The 23,788-nt window shown below is 41.8% G+C and overlaps 2 protein-coding genes across 2 annotated transcripts; both read left to right on the forward strand.

Annotated features, from left to right (window-relative positions):
- The first annotated feature begins 41 nt into the window (after window positions 1-41).
- ATG12 (autophagy related 12) lies at window positions 42-5,515 on the forward strand. The gene is given in 4 exon segments (NM_001245805.1): window positions 42-267; window positions 424-560; window positions 4,654-4,716; window positions 5,068-5,515. Coding segments are annotated over 4 exon segments (432 nt in total). The 5' UTR covers window positions 42-95; the 3' UTR covers window positions 5,128-5,515.
- An 8,114-nt stretch (window positions 5,516-13,629) lies between these two features.
- On the forward strand, window positions 13,630-23,788 carry CDO1 (cysteine dioxygenase type 1). Its single transcript, XM_030258791.4, has 5 exons — window positions 13,630-13,999; window positions 16,138-16,215; window positions 18,172-18,329; window positions 20,737-20,906; window positions 23,027-23,788. Exons 1-5 carry the CDS (start codon window positions 13,818-13,820, stop codon window positions 23,054-23,056), a joined length of 618 nt encoding a protein of 205 aa, XP_030114651.1. The 5' UTR covers window positions 13,630-13,817; the 3' UTR covers window positions 23,057-23,788.

A 23,788-nucleotide genomic window follows, 5' to 3' on the forward strand; every position in this document is an offset into this window, starting at 1 on the left:
GAAGGCCGGCGTCCCACGAGGGACAAAACGCCTGGTTGAGCGGAGGCCGCCCTTCGCGCGGCGTCACTTCCCGCCGCCCGCGCAGCAGCGGCGCCATGGCGGAGCCCGGGGAGCGGCCGCCTCCCGCCGCGCCGCACGGCGGCGGCCGGAGCGACGGCGCGGAGGAGGCACAGGAAGGCGGTGCTCCGGCGGGGCCCGCCGAACCGGGCCCGCCCCCGGCCGGGTCGCCGGGCTCTGAGGAGCCCGCGGGCGACGCAAGAAAGAAAAGTAACGGGGCGGGAGGCGTCCGCCGGGCGGGGGGCGCAGTGGCGGGCGGGGAGCGCGGTGACGGGCGCGGTGGCAGGCAGCCATGGCGGCCCAGGGGCGGGGGGCGGGGGCTGTGAGCGGCGGGGCGCACCCGGTGTGACGCGGCGCTCCCCGCAGTTGATGTGCTGCTGAAGGCCGTGGGCGACACCCCCATCATGAGGACCAAGAAGTGGGCGGTGGAGCGGACCCGGACCATCCAGGGCCTCGTGGAGTTCATAAAGAAGTTCCTCAAGCTGATGGCCTCCGAACAGCTGGTACGTGCGGGCACCGGGCGGAGGCTGAGCGCGCAGGGCCCATGCTATCAAACCCTCTTGGAATCCAGGCTACAGCTGCCTGTAGGAAACCTGTAGTAGGAGCACCGAGAGAACTACTCCAAGTAGACCCCTGTCCTAATTTAGGGCAAATTTGTGAGAAAAACCTCTGGAAGGAGCCCCCAGAAAACAAACCCCCACGGCCACTCCCCACCCACTTGGTTTGGGAAGAATTTTCTTGGAGAGAAGTGGAAAAGAACCTGTTTATTTAACAAACAAAGCACTCCCCAGCGCCAAAAAAGTGAACAACACCAGATGACTACAAAACTCTTTCACCGCTCTGAAGAGATGACAAATCCAGAAAGTCTCTCCTGGGAGTGGTCGCCCGGGTCTGGACACTGGGGATTGCTCTCTGGCACTGGGGATGGCTGCTGCAGATCACAGAGCACAGGCTCTCAGTGTTCCTCAGTGTTTCCCAGGTCCCAGTCTGGAGCAGGTTGGCGTGATATTCAGGAAAGGGAAAGGAGAAAAACAGTCCAGGGAAAGAATTGGACTGCTTAGCTAAACTAACTAAAAAGCAAAGGTAAAAGCAGAAGCAAGCAAAGCCAGCCAGCACAAGCCTCTTCTAGACAACAGACCATGGGGGGAGGTGAACTGTCTGATAACAAGACAAAACAAACCTTCACTTTCAGAGTCATTTCTGAAAGCACAGAACATAATATCAAACATAAACAGAACACAGGACTGAGGATACCAGCATCATAACGTCACATCATGACATTCCACCCCTTATCTCCATATCGTCAACAGCATGTAAAAACTTAATCAAGTAAAAACTTCCAGATTCCACTTACTCATACACATTTCCTTCCATCTCACTTATTCAAACATTCGACACTTACACGTTTCCTTCTATGTCACTTGCTCAAACCTTTGACACTTACACATTTCTTTCTGTCTCATGTCTGTGTGTTTTCATGTACAGACACTGGCAGTAACATCCAGCAAACAGTGATATTTGCACATGAGTCTTACCCCACAATCAGATCTCCCTGAGGTACACATTCTGTTGCTCCATCTCTGTGAAATCCATGAGGTACAACCTGGTCCCTGAGCAACGACAATCCCATGAATGGGTTTGTCTGTACTCAAGGCAAAATTGATCCACACTGATTTCCCTAACAAACCCCTGACATGTGCCACTGGGACTGTATCTCCATCTACTACATTCAGTGACTTAGACTGGGCAGGACCTGCTCGATTGGTGGAACCTCAGTTATTAACTAACCAGGTGGCCTTTCCTAAATGTTGCTCCCAATTTTTGAAAGATCCCCCACCCAGTGCTTTTAAGGTGGTTTTTAATAGGATGTAATATTGAGCAAGCTGTAGCAGCATGGTGTGATTGTGCTCGGCACTGACCTTTGGGCTTTTTGTAGTGTCTGTATTTCTTGGTATCTGCCAGGCGGAGCTGTGTGCATGCTGGGCAGCTGTGTGTCACAGGGAAACATTGCTAGGCACCATGTAACTGGTGGAACTGGGTATAGAGACTGAGTATTTGAGAAGCAGTCCATAGTTTTTGGGATCAGCTTTCTGAATCTTGAGTGTCTGTTTGCTTGAGATCTCACATCTACAACAGTTTAGCTACTGTCATAGGACTGATTTTGATTTTAAAATGGGGAGTTGGGAAGTGTTTGTCCTTGGTCAGCAGGTTGCCAATGTTACTTATGGGTTTCTTCCTGTGGAAGTGACTTGCCTAAGTGGCCTCATGATAACACTAGAAGACCTGGAAATACAGTTGGACTGATTTTGTTGTTCTCCACTGAACTCTCACTAGAGTCCAAAGTTTTTATTTAAGATAGACAGTTAAAGCTAGACTCATTAAAGTAGTCAACTGAAGTGTAGCTGAATTCATTCCATTCTTGGTTTGGAGGATCTTATTTAAGTAGATAGGCATAAATGCACTGGCCTTCTGAGTCACTTGGAAATCTTGAGGGATCTGCTTTTCTGTGGTTTAATATCTCAAAGAAGAAGGATAAGGACATTCTTGATAGTTTGATTCAGTGACTATTATCTCATTATCTCAAGACTAAAAAACACAGGAGCATGTAGCCTTCCTGTGTGGCTGAAGCCTAAGGCTATACTTGAAGAACAAAGCCCTAGGAATTTTATGTCTTTTATTTGAAAATAGCACATGATACTCTGGTGCCCACTGCTGCCTAACATAGCAGATCCTAATGCCCTCTTTGTCATTGAGGATTAGCTCCTATACGTGTAAATGTATTTTTTGGAACAGGAAGTGAGAAGGGTGACTTGAAAATAGAACAAGATGTTTCTAATTTCTGTCATGGCTGTTCTATTTGAGCAGATATGGAATAGCATGAGTGGTTTGAGTTGAAATAAGACCAAGAGCTAAACCACTCTGTGCAGCTGTATGGGAGAGTAATGGGTCTGCTTGCAGGAAAAGGAAGTCAGCATGCTGACTTTGGCTTGGTCTGGCTGGCCAGACAGAGGGGTCTCCTCATGGTCCTGTTGTTCATCCATGCTGAAGTGAAGATAGTAACTGGTCATATTCTGTTACATGCTGTCATGGTTTGACGCTGGCACAATGCCAGCGCCCCATGAAAATACAGCTTACCAATCAAATGCTGTGAAATGTGATCAAGAACAGAGCAAAGCAGGCCAAACTTAATAACAAAGGAAAAAACTTTATTACACTACTACTACTACTACTATAAAAGGAAAAGAAAGGAAAGAAAAAAAACCACACAAAATTCGAAATGAAAACCTTCCAAAACATTTCTCTTCCCTCCACCCAACTTCACCAAACCCCAGCGAGACCCATTTGGATCCTTAATCAAGCTTTCACCCTTCAATATAATCAATACTGAGTCCATCGGGGAAGAGAGGAGTCCCCCCTCGCACCATAGACCCCCAGGAAACACAGCTGCCACCTCTTGTGTTTCCAATGTCACACGTGGCACCGCCCAGACACACCGGCCAGTGTGACATTCTCCTCTCCATGTTACAGTGCTCTCACCACCGTGCATGGACAGAGACTGCTTATAGGGCCTCTTTTAAGGATGCTTTGCCAAGGACCACCAGGAACAACAGTCCAGTATCACAATTCGGGACTAGAGTCCCCCCCATTTTCCCCTGGGGCCGAGGGTCCAAAAGACAGAGATCGCCTTCTCTTCTTCTCTGAAGATGGAGGGCATCCTCACACCCTCCTCAGCTCTCTCTCTGTCTACTCCAAAACTGGTAGTTGCTGAAGAAGGTCTCTTGGCTCACCAATGCATCCCCCTAAAATGCAGTCCCTCTTGAAAGAAAGAGTGGTTCAGTCTATGGTAAACAAGCAGAGTCCAGCCAAAAGCCACTCCATCATCTCCCCCCAACCTTCTTCTCTGAACATCTGAGGTTTCAGGCTGTCTCTCTTTTCTTCAAATTCAGGAGGAGTAATATTTCATAAAGCTTTCATTTCACAGGAAAGGGTTAAAATTCCCGGACTCCCCGGACGGCTGCAATCTCAGCCCAGGACTCTTTCTCTAGTCTCCCACGCTGGGCATCTTCTCCCCCCCTTCTCCTTCTCCTCCGCCGGCAAACTCCCAGGTGTCTGCTGGCTCTCTATCTCTTTTCCCTCTGGCTTAGGGGAGGGGGAACAAAAACATCCCAGATGTTCTCCACCCTTCCATCCACAGGAGCTGGCCCAGCCGGTTCCGATCCTTCACCCCCTGGCCTACCTCTGCAGGCCGCATGGCTCCCCTCCCCCACCCAGCCCGGGCTGGGCAGGGGAGGTCCGTATCATGCGATGACCGGAACCAAAGAAGGACGAGTCCTCCTGGGAATTCCGCTTTTAACCCCTCTGTGTTCTCAGAGGCGTGTCCACCTTCAATTGGTCACCCAAGTGTCAGTATCCAAACCTGACCCCTGACTGGATGGACCTCTTCCTTCTAAAAAAAATTCTCTTCCCGTGTCAAACCATGACACATGCTTAAAGATTAAAGATAAAGATAAGAACTTTTAACTGCATGATGATTCTTCTGTGTTCCCAGTGGGATCCTTGTGTGATCTCTATCTCTTCTTTCTCATTTTCTTGCAGTTCATATATGTAAACCAGTCTTTTGCTCCATCTCCAGACCAAGAAGTGGGGACCCTCTATGAGGTAACTTTCATCCTAAATATCCTTTCCAAATGTATTTAGGAAGATTTGTCAGCACACCTTGGGCACTTGAAATCTCTCACTGCCTCTAGCAATAATAGCTTGCAATTAATGTAGAGTACTTGATATTCACAGATATGTGTGAATGGGATCCAAAGAGATGTGACTTCATGTACTCTCTGGAAATGCATTCCTTCATGTGCAGTGTGTTTTCATGCCTCTCATTGTAATGGGAAGTTTTCTCCTAACAATATTATCTGTGTTTATCTGATAAGGAAGTCTTTTTGTTTTGCTTCATGTATATGATAGCCCATTAATAATTGTAACATTTCTTGTTTTTTGTTTTTCTTGCAGTGTTTTGGAAGTGATGGCAAGCTTGTACTGCATTACTGCAAAACTCAGGCATGGGGATGAATGACTGGCCACACAGTTGTTCAGGTTTTCTCTTCAAAAATGGAGAAAGGACTAGCTTAAACTCAAGCTGTAGACACACCAAAAGAGGGATTTTTTGCATTTCTGCCTATGAAAATATTATGCAGGTGAATAGCATAAGCAAAGAGCTGATTTGGCTATATGATCACATGGCTTTTTTTCTAATGTAGATCGGGGGTACAGAAAAAACACCTGCACCTGCCATGTAGAGTAGAGCCAGCATTCTTACTGCTGACTACTTAATTGCTGTATCTGAAGGCAAACTATTTCAGTTGTCTGCAGGACTGACTGGACAGCTTTGTCTATATGCTGTACTGAAGAAAAGAGACTTTCTATTAAAAGTCATGTCTGTTGTACATGTAGCCTGGGATTCAGTTTACTTCTGACTTGCTGTATATCTGTGGTGTACATCCTGTTCTTTGTGAAGTCTTATTGTGAATGTGCATCATATCGTATCATTTCAAGATAGTATTTTTTTTTGTAGTATATAGGAATTGGTATCTAGCCTAATTATTCTATCCTTTGCCTTCATCATGTTCATAATTTCAGTACTTCATTTATAATGGCACAGCATCATGAGAGGCCTCAGAATACTTCCCTCCTGCACAAATTTTGTAATGTTTTGTTGAAGACTCAACACTTCAGCAGTTTTCAAGGTGTTTCTTCTTATTCTGTTTAATGAGTTTCATACTTAGCTGAATGATGCAACTAGCTGTTGCATCTAGAGCTCATGAAGAAGTAGATATGAGCTGTTAAAAACACTAGATATTCGTTTTTTGACTGTTTCGTGTTTCATCAGCTGTGTAGTCCACTAAACAGTAGAAGACAATTTATATTCTTTTGCTAAATCATAGCAGTGATAATTGACTTCAGTTTTTTTTCCATTATGGGGAGGACTTCGTACCTTGACTAGGGTGCTGACCTTTGCTTTTATTTATTGGAGAGTTTGGGTGTGAGGGGTGGAGATTTTTAGTGGGTTTATTTGAAATATCTGTTTTACAGTGTTTTATGTTTGTTTAAGCTGAACCAAATGTAACTTTAGTTGTTTGCTTGGAGAATGTTCTTATGCTGGATGACAGTTTTTGTCCCTGATGTAATCCAGTTCTTCAGCACATACAAACAAAATAGCCAGTTCTAGTTTAAATCATGTTTTTACAATACTTTGGAACTGCTATTTCATATGTAAGTGGCTCTTATGTAGTCTCTGCAACCTGTGTATTGGATTTTTTTCTACCTGGGAGGACTTCTGGAAGAGTAATACCCAACTTAACTTACTGACATTGCCACAGCTTGCATGCAGCTTGCACATATGTCACAGTTACACAGGCACGTACTCTGAATGCTTGCTGTGTAGATAACTTGATGTATCTTGGCACTTTTAAAGTGGAAAACTTGGATTCACTTCATTAAACTAACAAGGCAGAATTTGTTGTAAACTTTAGACTTCAGATAATCCATACTTTTGCCTGCTCAGAACCCTGATCTCATGAATCTCCATCTCTTTAAAAGTGCTGTTGCAGAGGGACCACTGATTCTGCCTGGTTGAGGAAATAACCTGCTTAGTTGCTGTCAGGCCAGCACAACCTGACAGCCACTAGAGGGTACACAAGGACAAAGGTATTTGCATAGTTTTATCTAGGGCTCTTATTCGATCTTTTTCATAGTATGTCCACATGCCAGTTGTACAGATACAAGTAGTTTGTTCTCCCGTGTGACAGTATGTTTACCTAAGATAAGCTACTAGTTTGGTTCTCTTTAAAGAATGTTCTATTGGTGCCTTTCACCTCACTTGATCTTAACAAATGAAACTGCTGATAAACTGCAAATGTGTTCTTCAGATGTGATGCAAGAAGATTGATTGTGTGTGTATTGGGAGTGTTGTGTTTTCATTTTAAAAAGTAAAAATGTATTAAGATCTTGAAGAAGAACTATAGGTCATTGTATCTGCCGACTAATTATAGAAGGTTGTCATTTATGCTGAATCTAAAAATAATTTTTATCCTCTGAAGTTGAATAAAAAAAACCCAGTTTGCCTCAATTCCTCAAAATATGGTAATCCAATAATGTAAAACCCATAGTAATGGTCTGGATTTCTTTCTGTCTTTACCATGTGCATTTTTTGGACCTGGATAAACGAATCATGAAGCTTTGAATTATTAATTTATCTAAGATATAGCTTGTTCTCTAAACAATACTTACTTTTTACTGTTTGCTTCAGCATTTTTCTACTCTTAATTTTTTTCCACCCCCAAGTAATTTTTTTCTTGGCCCCTAGCTTAGAATTATAGAGTGAGTACTTACTGATCCAGCCCTTGCTTTCTATTTCCTCAGTGCTCCTAAGCGGCTGCCTTTATTCTGTTCCTTTTAGTGACTGCCAACTCCAGTTCTGCTAATTCCCCCATATAACTTCTGTACCTTCTTTTCAGAGAGAGTCCTCCTTTTTGCCACTTTCTCTTTGGTTTTGTACCTTGCATCAGGGAGGTAGTCAGTATTTACCTCAATAGTTCTTTAAGGGCCATGGACTCTTTCTGTCTGGAGTTGAAGTGTGATTTTAGGTGGCAGAAAATTTTCCTTGCTCATATTTTTAAGTAACAGGCTAGACTGCAAACGTGTCAAGTAGCTAATGTGTTAAGTGAACAAATAATTGATACCCAGTACATTGCTTGTAGAATTTGCTAGAGACATGTTAAATCTCCTGTTTTAAAAAGGGACAGTTATAGCTTCTAAAATCATAGATTGTCCTGATATACTTTTCTCTTTGAAAAGAATATTTCCCATAAATTTGAAACATTAGAAGCCCAAGTAGAACTTGAGCTGTGTTCTCTGCATTTGGTATCATATAAGTGACTTAATTTGCTAGAGGGGGGGGAAAGGGTATGAAAGTAAGGACTGATTCTTGGACAGATCAGTGAGAGTTGTACAAAACAAAAAAAATAGAAGTCTTGATTTACTCAGAGTATTGTGTTTAGCCAAAATGCTACTGTACTGATACTTCGAGTATGCTGAACTGCCAATATTTGTAATGTAATTTAATTCACTTAATTTAATGTAATTGAATTAACAGAAAGACAAATTGAAAAAAATTAATAAATAATTTTTAAAGGCTGGGAAATAAGTATTGGAAGGGGAAGTTACTACACTGTTTTTATGAAAGACCTGGTGCTTCATAACATCCTGATACTAGAAAATAATGCTATGCAAAATTCAGTTACCCTGTTTTAAGTTAATAATCACCAGATGCAAATCCTTCAAACTTTGAGGCACTATTTTTATGAATTTTTATAATGGTTCAGAGACTAGCTTTAGTGATAGATTTGCCGTTTGTACCTTGAGCTAATCTTAAATGCACACAGAAACCTGAAGAAGCTAAATGAAACAAAAGTTACGTCAAGAGTGAAATGATGAAATACACAGTTGTGCCACGTTTGAGCATACTGAACAAATGTCATAATTTCCAGGACTTTAAAGTCCAGGAGAGTTACTGCTAAGATCTTAACAGAAGATGTGTCTGTGCTAATTATCCCCACAACTTAAACTTGAATGTATTGATACACAGTAAATTCACTGTGAGAGGGTTGGAGATCCACACATCTATTCTTCAAACTCCTTCCAATGCCAAAGCAGCTTCTGTTTACCAATTGTTGCTGTTCATGCTCATTTTGCAAATCAAATTCTGCCTGTTTGCACAGCTTTTTGGTTCACATTGTTCTTGACTACCCTGAAGTCTGTTACTCTTCATGGATATTATACAAAGGTTATTCAAGACATTATCATACTACAATGTTTTTATCTTGAGAGTCATAAAAAAAAGGGAGAGCAAAAATTCCTTTAGCTGGAGTTTTTCATGAAGACTGTGACTATTACAAGTTTTTATAAAATTCAATGTGCATTAAAAAATAAAGAGGTTTTCAACCTTGTTTTGGATTGGATCATCAAGAAAACATGTAAAATATGTTTCTTATTTGCAGAGACCACACTTCAACTTTGTTAGTACCATAGGTAATATACTTCCAAAGCTAAATGTCATAAAAACCCACGCTTTGCTCTTGCTTTAATAGCAATAACACTGTGAGATGTCAGGTGCATCTTTTAGTCAGAATTAGAGCAAAAAAAGCTCATTTAGAGATTGTTCCATCCTAAAATAGGTGGTTAAAAAAGGTTAAATCGCATTTTTGACCGAGACCAAAATGAGTATGTTAAAGGCTTAATGTTAAGCCTGTCACACTACATATGTGTCACTAGACTTGGTAGTGCCAGGAAATTTTCTGGGACGCTGTAGCTCACTCATCTGTACAGTTGGTTGTTAGAACACTTGCTGGCACAGATTTTGGCCTGTGCTCAATTCAGGAACTGGCAAGGTAGCATTTCTGATGGGCACTTTAGATGTGATCAGCCTGTTAGGGGCTTCAGGAGGTAAATAACATTGATGAATTCTGTTCTGTTCAAGCTGGCCCTGTGCTTGGGGATCAGTCCTTGGGATACTTGCTGCTAGATACACAGGTGAAATTTCAGGTGAGATTTAATCCCTTGTATGAGAAGGGATCAATGAGAATGAGAATGTAATGAGAAGAATTAAACTTTGGGAGAAAAAACATGGTTCCTCATCAAACTTTGAGAGCAATCTAGGAATTTTTAAAAAATTATTCGTCTGCATTCTCTCCATGCAATCGTCTCTAAATGACTAAATTGATAGGCTCTAAATGCCTACCAGTAGCCACATTCAGCAACATTTTCTGTTGACTATGCAGGTTATAGATGGTGGCAAAGTACTAGCTATATGTCTTTGCTCCATCATACATTTCTTTATTAAAAGTAGATGATGAACATTTTTTTTTTTTTAAAGCACAGGAGTTTTGGAATCCGTGCTCTGTATCTTCTCATGGAATGATTCCACTTGCAAGTTATTTATATAATGTGTGTGTATATCAATTAGACTGACACAATGTAGCATTTAAATGTAATTGCACTGAGGGCCTAACCTTAAAAAGGTTTTGAGTTAATGTGTTCCAATTGTAAAAATCAATGATTTAAAGCAGATAATGATGTTTCCCTTGAACTCTGTTTGGTAACAGAACTAGGAACCCTAAAGAGCTCTTAATGGGAAACCTCAAAGGAAGTAAAAAGATCTCCACCTAAAACTGCACAGTAATATTCCTAATCCAGATGCTAGCCAGAACTTTGGCTTTCTCTTGTAAATATCATAAATTGAAAAAGCCCCCAAATTTATTTGTCTTTCTTGCAGAGAAATATGTCAATCTTTTGTATTTTATTAATAGCATATGCATGTCCCACCAAAAGTGGATCAGACTGATTTTTCCAAGAGTCTCTTCTGTGCTGTGTGGTTTAATGCCCCACAGCTCTTCACTGCATTGTTTGGAGTTTGCTTTTACCTTCAGCAGGGCTCATGCCATTTAGTAGTTGTTGGTGTTTTCTGTGTATGACATGATTTTTTATGTGGCATCCTCATTTCACCTGTGTTTTCCTGCCTGTTTTTAGACTGAAGATGGTGTTTAACTGCGTGATGTTTGATACAATTGTTCTAAAGCTTTTTTTGAGAATTGCTGTGCATGCAGCAGTTTCTCATCAAAGATCTCCTGCATACTGAATGATCAATCTCACTTTACAGGTTATAGGACTGAGGGGCAGCTACACTGATACATCGATTCACGACTACATTGAGTCATGTAGTCGCAAAACTTGCAGTGTAACTGCAGATCCAGGTTTTCTCTTTAGAGCCCTCTATGTACATCAGAAACTTAGGTGAACAGAGACTTAACAAAGAGGTGACTTAGTAAAAGGGGTGAAAGTTATTTCATCTGGAGCAGGAGGTGTAAGTACTCATGATGATGTTGAAGTTCTATCTCTATGCTGGCCAGGCTAACAGACCAAAGAGACAGAGCGTAGTTGTTTGCCATAAGAGTCTGGTCATGTAGACACCTTGGATCCCACCTTCAACTAGCTCACAATTTTTATTTGGAGTTACAGGATATAAAAGTACAGTCATTTGTAGGCCTTGTATATGGTTCAAAGTGTCTAAAGCTGCAGTTTGATAATTCCATCAATCTGACTTGAAGATTTTCCTCAATAAAGCTAAAGAGAAACCTTGTGAGTTGCACCCCAGTAGGAGATGATGTGCCAGTAGGTGATTGAGCACTTCATCTGGTAAGTGTCTCTTGGAGTTAGCTGTCATGTCAAATGATTGCTTGATTTGCTATACCTGTCTTCTGAGTAATAGCAGAGTGCTTCAGCATTTGTACATAAAGTTTTGTGGTTAAAGGCTAAACTCCTCCACATTTTTAATAGGATACTTGAGAAATACATGCAATAGTTAATTTCTGCAGGTGTATGATTTCCAGCAATAAAAGTGCATCAAGTCCTGCAGTCTCCTTGTGCAGAATCACAACTGAGAAAGTAAAAACAATTCCCGTGCTATGTGGATTTATGCATTCTCATTTTTTATATTGAATTTTCAGTGACTACTAGTTAACTGCTGTATGCTGTATGCTCAGACCCTTGTGCCATTTCTGTTAATAGGGCATAAGCAAAAGCACAAGTTGGAGGGACATAAATATTGTTCCTAATGGTGTTCAGTTAGTCAAGTAATGAACTATAGAAGTTTTGGAGATCAAAAAGTATGTTGAACAATTCCAAATAAAAAGCTGTAAACACTTTTGAATAGGAGCAAATAAAAAATATAACTATATAAACTGCAGTTGGACTGTGCAGTAGGTAGATGCAGCCTGATCCCTTACTTGTAATAGTGGGAGGTATAAAATGTCCTTTTCCTGGCAGTATGGGGATTAACGGCAGAGGCATAACTTTTTTCTCTTGGATTGAAATACCAGAGAAAATACCTCCAAGCACAGGTGTACAAATAAGCAGAGAAATGTAGCTGCTGGCAATTAGTTTCTGTCAGATCCTGTGAATATTAGAATAAGACAAAAAATACTTGAAAACTTACCTCATGCTGCATTTCAGAACCCAAAACTGTGATTCTTACAATTTATTCTAGAGAGATGTTTTATTCCTTTGGGTAGTGCTTCCAACAGCCACCCTTGAAATAAATTACAGCATATTTCACACTATTTCTAACTCGTACCTACAGCAGTTTTAATGGTGCTATATGAGACTTCTGAGGTGTACTGAAAAATGTGCTACTTGCCCATCCAGCCTTTGGAGAGCACCAGCCAAGAGCTGACATAGAACAAAGGCAAATTTTGTTAAGAAATAAGACTCATTCTTAATTGTGACTTAAAAAAAGTTACCAAGGGAAGTGATCTGTTTGTTCATTTCCTGCATTTGCCCCAGGTAGACTGGACATGGCTGCTGAGATCAGCACAAGGATTGTGTTTAAGAGATTTAGGATAGTCTTAGGTCTCTCAGACCTTAAAAAAATCTTGAAATCATTGCAGTTTTCTCTCTCTCACACACCCATACCAACAATACTTTACAAAAATACTGATAAGGCAGGGTCTGCTTTCTGTGTGCCAGAAGAGGTTCTGGAGTGATGGCTGAAAATGTACCTATTCAGTGCATTGATTTTTGTTTAACTCCAGTGTGCTAGATTCCAGCCCCGTCTAAAACTGGGAAAGTATTCCCTACTGCAGTGAAGCCGGAAATTCATTTAGCCTCTCAAGCTATATTTACTTTAATGGTGCTTCTTTTTGTCATGTCTGTACTTTCATGTAGAGGTCAGGGAGAGTGAAGAGAAAGCAGGTATGCTAAAAATCCTTCAGTGTAACTGCCTGTAGGAGAAACTGCAGGCTGCCAGTGTTGTGAGCACCTTTGAGCCTCAGAGCTACAGCAGCCCACACCACCAGTCTGCTTAATTCCAGCTCCATAATCATAAAGCAGACCTCAAGAGCTGAACCTTTTTTTTCTTTTTAAGAAAGAATAGATGGAATTTCTTAAAACCCTGTTCTATGATGTATAGCAACTTCTGTTGCTATAATTCATGACTAATAAGCATTTTTTTAACAGCTGATGTGGAAGGAAGATGACTGGTGTGGCATCTGCTTGCTCTGCTGCCAGTATATAGATTGGATAGACTGAGGAGCATGAGGATGGTCTATTGTGTTAGCACGGTCGTTTTTTGTCCATTTCACTGTTTCTGGGTGTCACTCTGAGTGCTAATGGTTACGGCAGCCCTGAATGTTCCTGCAGAGTGCACTGGCTTTCAAGAAAGGGCACCATTATAACGGGCAGGCTGTCTGTAAATAATCTCCATCAGCAATCTTCTGTGGTTTGAAATGGCTGTGTGTCTCAGTAGAGCTTTTAGATGTATTTTTTCAAACCAACGTGTAAGCAACAGAGGCGGCGGCTGGCCGCCCTCCTCGGCAGAGAGAGAGAGAGAGAGAGAGAGGGAGGGAGAGAGAGAGATCCCCTGCCCGGGATACCGGACCGCCAGACGCCCCCTGGCCCGACCTCCCCCGCTTCCCCCGGTCTGCGGCGGGGCAGCAGCAGCGGGCGGTGCTAGGAGCCTCTGCAGACGCCTCCGGCTTCCCCGCCCGCCGGGGCCGGTGGCCGCGCTCACGGGGACGGGGACGGGCAGCTGGCCGCGGGCCCGCCCGCCGGGGCGGTGGTAGGCTCCCGCCGTGCCTCCCGGCGCATAAAGGCAGGCGGCGGGGGCCGGCCAGGGGCAGCGGCTGGCGGCGGCAGGGGAGCGACAGGAGATGATGGAGCAGCCGGTGCAGACGGAGACCTGGAAGGCGCGGAGCCTGGAGGAGCTGGTCCGTATCCTCCATCAGATATTCAATGAGGATAAAGTCAGCGTGGACGAGGTCCAGGCGCTGATGGAGTCGTACGAGAGCAACCCCGAGGAGTGGCTGCAGTACGCCAAGTTCGACCAGTACAGGTAGAGAACATCCCGGAGCAGGGAGCCCCCGGCCGCGCAAGCGGCGGCGAGGCAGAGCCCTAAACAGGGACCGGGATCAGCGGGAACACAGGGCAAACCCCTTCCGCCCCCGCCTGGACCCGGCCGTCAGCCCCTCCGCCGGCGCCGAGGGGCCGCGGGGCAGGGGCGGCGGGGCGGGGGTCGCGGCGGAGCCGGGGGCGGGGAGCGGGCGGAGCGGCCGCGGCCAATGGCGGCCCCGGGCACGGGCGGGCGGCGGCCCCGCACGGCCCCCCCGGCCGCTCCCGCTCCGGCCGCCCCGCTGGCCGGGGGAGACACAGCGGTGTGCCGCGGCCACCGAAATAAGAGAAAAAACGCGTAAACTGAGCTGGGAGAAGGAGCCCGGGAGAAGCACGGCGGCGGCGCGGGTCTGGCGCGGAGCGCTGAGCAGGGCGCGCAGAGGGACCAGGGCGTGCTCGCTGGCTGTGGCGGAGCTGGTGCCTCTCTCCTTGCCCTGCCGTGTTGGCGGGCCGGGAGCTGCCACATGCTCCGGCGTAGTGCAGATCGAGGCTTTCTGCTGCCCACAGGTTATAAAGGAAAATACCTGTTGGGATTCTAAATCAGTTGTTCTGCCAGCAACTGATTTATCTCTGCCGCTGTTGGCTTCGCTGTCTCAAATTTAAAGATAAGTACATTTTATTCGAGTGTTTTCTTTAGAAAACAAACAAACCGACTCGAACACCCCAAACACCAAAACATCCTTTTTACTGTGTCCTTGTGAAAACGTAATTCTAGCTTGACTTTATTCAGCCTCCATTAATCTCTCTGTGACTATCCTCTATTTGGAGCAAATCATGACATTTGTAACAGAACATAGGAAACGAAGAATCAGGAAAACAAAGTGTGTTAACATTGGAAGTATGCATAGCAACCTTTTATTTATATATTTATTTATTATCTGTTATTTATAAATTTATTTTTGTCCAGCTAGACCTGTACAGAAATAACAGCACTTGAAAAGTTCTGTCAAATGCCAGCAATGATTACTTGTTTTCTGACATCATAGGACAAATATGTCTACATGTACAGGTTGTGGATGCAGTAAGAGGCAGTGTATAGATATACATGTTTCCTTTAAAAGTAGTTCTTTATGAGCATCCTTTCTTGAGCAAAATAGAGTGGACTTTTGGAGATGCTAATATTAAAGTATTCAGTTGACATCAGTGCACTTTTTGTGTGACCTTGCTCACATTTTTCAGGTGAAACTGAGGTGTACCACGGTAGGCATAAATATTTTATTTACTTGGAGAAGTGCAAATACTCATGACTACTGCTAAAATTAAATCTGAAGGTCTCCCACTGAGCTACTTGTACCATAGCATCAGACCCAGATCAGAAGGGTCACGGTATGGGAAGCAATACAGCAAAATCCAAATCACTTCTCTAGTGAGCTTTTCAATAGAACAAGATGATCAGCAGTTATGGGGAAGCTTATAGGAGAGTAAAAGGAAATAAACATAAGATGTTATTTTAAAAGAAACTTTGTTCTAATAAACTTTGTTTAGAAGTAGATGCTGGGAAAATATCCCTCACAGGTGCTTTATCCACACAAAAATGCTACCATACAAGACATGGAATTTTTAGGAACAGAGTGAGAGGACCATGTACAGGAAGTCTGGCATCTTCATTCTTTATAATTTTGGCTTTGTACAAATGAGTTCTGTGTAAGAGAAGGAAAGCCAAGAATATCAGAAAAGGAACTGCAGAAGAATGTAACTATGTATTTTTCTTGTTTCATTGCAGTCCTCTGTTTCTAATTATAAGCCAGCTGCTGAAGTGACTTCATTCAATAACCATTTTGATTTCATCCTGTCTACCACTCTAGTCTGACTCATAGTTCCCAAACTACAATCACCTATGTAATTCAAAAGAAATAGTATTCCAAAATATTAGATATTCCCTTTCCTTCCCAGAAAAATAACTCTTACCAGAAAGGCAAATTTATAAATACAATTTCATTTTTTCTAAGTAAAATTTGGATTTCAAGAAAAGAGAAGACAATGAGTTTTTGTGTGTCACACCTTCTTTCATAAACAAGTTTGTATAATTTTCTATTTTATAGACATATTAGTTCAGTAAAGAGCAAACACTTTGTATTTCAGGTATACAAGAAATCTTGTGGACAATGGAAATGGAAAGTTCAACTTGATGATCTTGTGCTGGGGTGAAGGTCATGGCAGGTTTGTATTCAAAGACTATGATTTTAGCAAACATAAATTCTCCATATATTTCACTGTCATACAAAATAGAGGAAAAAGAAATCGGTCCTATTGGAGCTATCAGAAAGTGTCTGGAAAGTAAGCAATCTAGAGCTCCTATTAGTATACCAGTCCTGGATATCTGTTGTAACTTTTGCAAATTTGTACTCCATGGCCATTTGTAAAGCACTCTTTCAACAAAAATGTTTTGTTTTTCTACAAAAGCTAAGCTTCTCTACTGTCAGAGAAAGTTTTTAGTCCCAGAGATACAGTGATTGATATGACCCTGTTCAACCTGTCCCATGCAATGGACCCGTATAACACCCAACCTCAGAAGTAAGACTAAATGCAATTTAAACAGTCTTTGTTCTCTCAGGGTGTTTAAATCTACCTTTGTGGCAAGATGAGAAAAGTGGATTTGGATTAGGACTGCAGATAGTGAGGAGGGAGTCCCTTTCCAGAACTGTTTGGCTTTCTCTAGGTTCATGCATCCCATCTCTTCCCTCAAAATGGATCATAATGCTCCTGAGTCGTATGCATAGACTGTACACTTGTTTGCATGGTCCTACACAATGTCAGGGCAGGATCTGTCGCTTGGAGGGTCTTTCACAAGATGTGGGCTAAAGCAAAATAGCAAAATATGCAGGTTTTGGACCGAATATTCTCACATCTAAATAGAAAACCTAAGGAAATGTTGGAACAGGTTTTTTTGTTTGTTGCAATTGATCATGTACAGTATTCTTTAGGGGATGCCATAACATGATACTTTGAGCAATATAGGAACTTGAGCTCACCACTTCTACTCCTTCTAGGCTATTCCCACACAGCCTGTAATTTATGTTAAACTGTGTTCAAGTTGGACGGCCATTTGTTACAGCTAGACTGAGTCAAGTTGTTTTTGCTTCCTGCAAGAAGAAGGTTTTCTCATATGTTTTGGAAGGACCGTGATAATGTGGTATTTGTGAAGTGTTCTCTGCCTGAAGCAAGCTCTGCTTTCTCAGCATCTCAGTTTGCAAGAAGTCTTAAATTTTTGTTGAATAAAAACAGGAATGTACTGTAATGTACAAGTACCAAGTACAGTCATGTATACCAAGTTGTTGATTGAAACTCACTAGGGCTGTACTTCAGAGGGTCAAATTCCCTCTTCTCCTTTGCCCTGATGAGTGGAGAGCCCTTCTTTTGTCCTAATCCCATTTACTTCTATAACAGTTAGTCCTGTACTTAAAGAAAAATAAACCAATACTAAACGAAATTCTAATCCATATGTAATCTCTAAATGTGGCAAACAAAATATGCTTCAGAGCAAGGAGAGAGATCAAGAAAGCAAACATATCCTACCAGATTCTCTTGGGTTTTAATGTGAAAATGTCAGTGAAATGAACAGCTTAGTATAGCTGGTTGTATTTAGTACTATAGGAGTGAGAAGTACAGCATTTTTTTTCAACAATGCATATGAATCCCAGCAGTAAAGTGGCTATAGTAATTAAGCAGCATTAGCTTATTTCTTCATGTTTTGGGAGTAAGCATGGTAGATTTGCAAAGAGCAGGTATTTGCAAATATTGGCAAAGAGTGAGTTTATACCAGCCTCTCCCTGGGACCATGGTAGAAGCATTCTTTTGTTTCTTGGCCCAGAAGAGTTTTTGCATTCTGGAGAAATTATCAGCTCTACTCCTTTCTCCAGACTTTCTTCATATTTCTCCATTTCAAAGTCATAAGCTGACCAATATCTGACTGTTTTCCAAATCCTGCTGTATGTGAACTTACCTCAATATATTTCCATAGTAGCAGTTTAAGTAGACGTCCCTTAATGCACATGCTCGTGGAAAGGAATTTCATTCTAAGCTTTTGTCCCCATACAATATACTATGTTGTCTGTCTTGAACTTAAATTAAATATGCATATCACACTGAGTTTGGTTATTCTTTTTACATATATAGCAGTATCCATGATCACACTGACTCACACTGCTTCATGAAGATCCTCCAGGGAAATCTAAAGGAGACTCTGTTTGAATGGCCTGAGAAAAAAGGAAATGGTGAAATGACTAAGAAATCAGAACGAGTTTTGAGGGAAAATCAATGTGCATACATTAATGGTAAGATATTAAGCTTGTTTTGACAACTATCTGTCCATGAGTCTTATTCCTAACTGAAGAGTTCATCTGCTTTTAGTCTCCTACATTTAACAGTATAATAGCAGTGGTTTTAGGCACAGTTTAAGAATGTGACTCTTTAGACTCTGCACAAGCCTCTATTTAGATTCAGTAAAACAAACAACAACAACAAAAATGTGCTTTTCACTCTCTCTTAAAACATTGTAGCAATTGTTTGTAGCCATAATTTGATATACTGGATATCTTCTCTAGCCCAAGCAGCCTTTGGCTGGAGATATCCAGTATATCAAAATATTAAACATAAACTTGAATAGCATTATAGCATTTTTTAAGAAATAAGAGAACAAAGTTTAGATAGCTTGATCACCTTGCTTTTTTTTTTTTTTTTTTTTTTTTTTTGTCTTTTTTTTGGTTCCTAAAGAAGTAATCCTTTTACTCAGTCATGGAAAATTTATGTTGAAAATGTAAAAGCTGTCTATGAAATAAATTGACCAGCCAGGAACAGAAACCTCAGACAGTGCTACTTCTTGTCCAAATCAACAGAAGGCTGTAGTGCTGAAGTGTGAGCAAAACTGAAATTCCCAATCAACAAAAAAAAAAACCAACCCAGAATGTTGAGAATTACTAAGATTCCATCAGTAAGGCTCTTTAAGTACCTAAATCCATTCAATCATCACCTGTATCTGTAACTATTACCAACTCATGGTTTGCTGGAGACCATCCTGGAATTGCCATCTGGGTGTAATGTGTGCTGGTGCTATGAAAGACCCTGCACATCGTGCTGCACCACTTTGAGTTCAACAGAAGAAGGTGAAGCAGCAGACAACCAGGTCATCTGCTTTGTATGTCATGGCTTAAACACTGGAGAGCATACCTTGTGGGGCTGACCTCAGGAACTTCCCAGCTAGAGGGAGACTCATGTTGGGTTAGGAACTTAGCCAGGGTGAGGGCACTGGGAAGAAAGACTGATGTTCTGCAACCCTCTGTTGAAGTTTTGGCATGCTATATGAAAACACTAAATTGATAGGGCAGGAAATGCAGGAGGCGGCTTGACATATCTGCTAATTCTCCCATGCCAGGGACATGGGCTCTCCATCTCGGTCAGGTTTCCCTACATATGCAGTCCTTTCCAGTGCAAACAACTGCAGACTGTGTGCATCTTACCCAAAGATTCCTCATTTGTTTAAAACAAATTTGGTATCCAGTTCTCTGAGGCTGTTTGGATCTCTGCCATGTTTCATAACAGGTGTTTTGGTTTAAAACTAACACGTTAAACAAGCAGAAGGAAAACACTGACAGTGTGTTGATTGCCATAACTACATTGATAGCAAGTACCTTCATGATTCTACTGCATGCTTCTTGGTTGCTCTTGTACGTAAGGGTTAGAACCCACTAAATTGTGTTTATTTGAGTTCCCCGTTAGATGAGCAAAGACTTAAGACTTTCCTCCCCCCGCTGCTACGTCCTCTATTTAGATAAAGTATGTTAACAACACTTAGGGCTTCTAATCAGAGTTAAGAGTGTACTCATGACTCTCAGGGTACCATGGCTATGTTGCACAACACATGTCCAGGTATTATATAACAAATTCTAGTACAAAGGCCTGAGCTGTTTTTACAGCAGGGTCATAAATTAAATTCAAGGTCTACCTTAAGTAACTCAAAATCTCCATTTTAGTGTAGAATGGACATGGTTTGTTTCACAGATGTGATTCTTCATACATTACATTTTTATGTAATGGCTTGATTATGCTTACTATTCAGTCATGTTTGGAAGTGTGCCGGTCACTATTGATTAGTCACCTTATAAGAAAGAGAAAACAAATGAAAAATGTGTTCTCCAAACCAATAAACTGGTAGGATTAATTAGGAAACAGACGCCTGCAGTAGAAGACACCACATCTCTGCCCATCCGTCCATGCTCCAAATGCATGTAGCTGACTTTTAATGTGACTGATATCCTTGTTACTTGTAAAGAATTAGCAACACAAAAGCTTTTGGCCCCTTGCAGCTTCTGAAGCATGTATAGCAACAGCTCTCCTTGGACAGTAAATGAGCTTGAAGTCCTTTGGGAATGAGAGCTAGAAAAATACTTCCTTTATTTTCTTGGGATTTCTGTTGGCTTTTATCCTGTGGCAGACAAGCTAGAAATTACATGAACTGTGGAAGGCAGTAACACATTTTGAATTTCCAGTGTATTTAGGAATCTGTGCTAGAGAACAGCAGTCAAATTCCCTGTACTGAGTTACTTGTTGCCCACAGAAGTGTGGCCATGTCTATTTGCTCATGAGTTACAGTTTAAAAAGTATTTTTCCCAGGCAATTGGGATCTCATTGGCTCTTCCTGCTAACACACCTTCTTTTTGCCATTTTGTGCCTTTGCTGGTGTAGACTCCATTGGCCTGCACCGTGTGGAGAACATAAGCCACACAGAGCCTGCTGTTAGCCTGCATTTGTACAGCCCGCCCTTCAACACCTGTAACACCTTTGATCAGAGGACTGGGCATAAGCACAAAGTCACGATGACCTTCTACAGCCAGTTTGGAGAAAGGACTGTCTGTGTAAGTACGAGATGAGGTGCTACTCATTCAGCCCTGGGCTCTGAGCCCTGCGGGGACAGGTGCAAGGGGCTGCAATGCTGCCTGCACTGGCTGCAGTGACTCTGGCCTGGGACAGGCAGAAGGGTCAGCGCCTCTGCCCTTCCTGGTCCATCCTCTCTAGGACCAGATAAAACCTGTTTCCAAGTACTGTTTGATTGGTCAAGTCACACTTTCCTTATGTGGAGTTCCCTGTTTTGTACCCTTCCTCTCCTTCTAGCCAGAGAGGCTCAGTGAGACACCTGCTATTAGTGAAGCACCTTCAGGCAGCAAATGACAGTAAATACAACCTAGCCCATGGAAAGTCTGAAGTAGCTACATTGTTTTGGCCAGCATTAATCAGGTGTAACATTTCCTGCCTAAACTGTTCTGCCAAAAAAGATCACATTTCAAGAGGTTTTAAACCTCATAACTTACTGTAAATACTTCTTTAATCAATTCAATTCTTCAGAATCACAATATTCACAGAGTAAGACTTGCTCTGAGAGTAAGAGTAGGCCTGTTGTCTGTTGTCTGCATTCTTGGGCAATGGCATGAGATTTTATTTGGATAGGAAAGAAATCTTAAGACAAATTTTGGAGCAACCAAGTTGGAATATGTAGGAGAGGTTAACAGGGTTTCAGCACTATTCCATGCATTAGGAAAATAACTGCTTACCTGTGGAGAAAAGACCGGTTCTGGATGTTCAGCCACAGATGTTCAAACACTGTTTAGTTTTGTTTGATACTGAACACTTTTGTTTTCCTTGAAGCCAGAAATTCAGTGCTCAGGAGTTTCCTAGAGTGAATGCTTAGTCAGATCAATTTAAAGTTTTATATAGTTGTAAGTATTATGTAAATTTCTCTGAAGCCTGCCACATTACCAAACAGCTGAAACACAAATTTTTGCCTTCCCAAGTTTGAAAAGTTCTTGAGAAGTAAATTTGAATTTATAGTTCAGACTTTAAAGGGTAATTAACATGGCTGAATTCTGAACAAAATTAATGCAAGGATTTGGTGTTTGTTTGCTTTCTTTTTGTTTTAAGTCTTTATTGAATATTGTTTAAGTGAGACTAGATATTTTGTCTTGGAGTGTTTCCCTACTCTGATCTGTAACCATCGGGCAGTGTTTTCACCATTTATGGAGCAGTGCATCTGGCTTACAGGAAAGAGCTAAATCTTAATCATCCAGTCTCTTTCATGAATTCCTCTAAATGGAATTCCATTGAAGAAGAAGCTGGTAGCAAGTCTGGACCATTCAGCTGCCTAAAATGACTTCATGCTACAAAAACCTTCTTGTCTCAGTGACTTGGTTTCTGGAGAACAGACTGGAAAAGAAAACTTTCTTCTGCTTACCAGATCACAGAAGGACACAGAGAGGCAGAGATATATAAATTATAAATACCAAAAGAGTAATGTAAACTATGTTAGTGTACTTTTTATGAGTGAGACGATTGGCTGAACAAAAGCATATTCAGTTCTTCCTCTTTATAGGTAAAAGACACATGTAAATCCCTTGCGATTTCTGGCCTCTGACCATGATGAAGTCTTGATTAACTAACTCTCCAGGAAATACACAATAAGTTATATAGGTTTAATTAAAAAAATAATATGTGTGTCAAAGGATTTGCCCATGGGAGTAACTGCACAGTTCAAGTACAAACCATGAGAATAGTCATAGGAAAGTTCACTGACAGAAAACTGATTTTGTCTTGTGTGTCACAGCACACCAGTCTCTTCTGCCAGGAATTTTACAGGGGAAGGCAGTATCTGTTTGCAGCTTGTCTTCCAAGCTGGACATTCAAGCAGTTTCTGTCAAAATGAAGTAGAACAGGCTATTGGGGAGACAAGATAGCCTGAAAGAGGAAGCACTCCTCAGCAGTCCCTTCTGCTATGAGCTTACTCATGGTCACCCAGAGCCCACAGATAGAGTGACTTTGTCAGACACATAGTGCCTTCTACAAAACTCCTGCAAAGAGCACTGAAAACATGCACTCTTAAGTATTTTAAGAAGCTACTATGAGAACAAAGGTCCACAACGAGACCACAAAATAGGCAGTGACAATTTCTTTCCTTAAAGCAACAACCTCTCCTCTTTCCTTTTAGGCTACAGGAGTGCCACAGGAGAACAACTGAGAAGCATCAGCACACATTTGCGTAAGACCTGCTGAATGTTTAACCAGGGATAGAAGACATGCGTGGCTAAGGCTGACAGCCAGATCCATTTCATTACTTGTACATCGGAGTACACTAGGGCAGCCTCCAGACCGCACAGTTTCCTCGAGCAACTGCCAATTATGGGACACTAAGCTAACTAGTGCCATAACCTGCTTCACGGGTTAGATGCCTTTTCTTGGGCTCCTGTTAGAATTAAGTAGTTTGTTTCCTAATTCTAGCACCTTTTAAACTCCACCTTGGATATCACACTAAGAATATCAGAAATAGGGTTTTTAAAGATCATCTGATTCTTCTCAATAGACCTATGGGGATATATGCTCTCAATGTAATTAGTAACTATATAAACTTCTAAGCTTCCAGTCACTTGTACCTATGGGTAGTACAGTAGATACAACTAACAACAGCACCTTTTTTTTTTAATTAAGTCTTTTATGTTTAAATGCTTTACACCATCTTGATAGTTTTATGCATTTTTTTACCTTTTTTTTTTTTTACAATTTAATTTGTCAGATCCTGTTTTAGATAGGATCGGAAAAATGCTTCATGCATGATGATTTTCAAAATTGATTGGACAGAGATTTGACTTTTAAGAAGACTAATCATACTTAATTCAGCTAATGTCCAGTTTCCAAAGTATTCTGTGTAGCTAATGAAGAAGAAAACTGAAATAAAACTGGATTTCTGCACTAA

Source organism: Taeniopygia guttata, chromosome Z (assembly GCF_048771995.1).
Source record: "Taeniopygia guttata chromosome Z, bTaeGut7.mat, whole genome shotgun sequence".
NCBI classification, from domain to species: Eukaryota; Metazoa; Chordata; class Aves; order Passeriformes; family Estrildidae; genus Taeniopygia; species Taeniopygia guttata.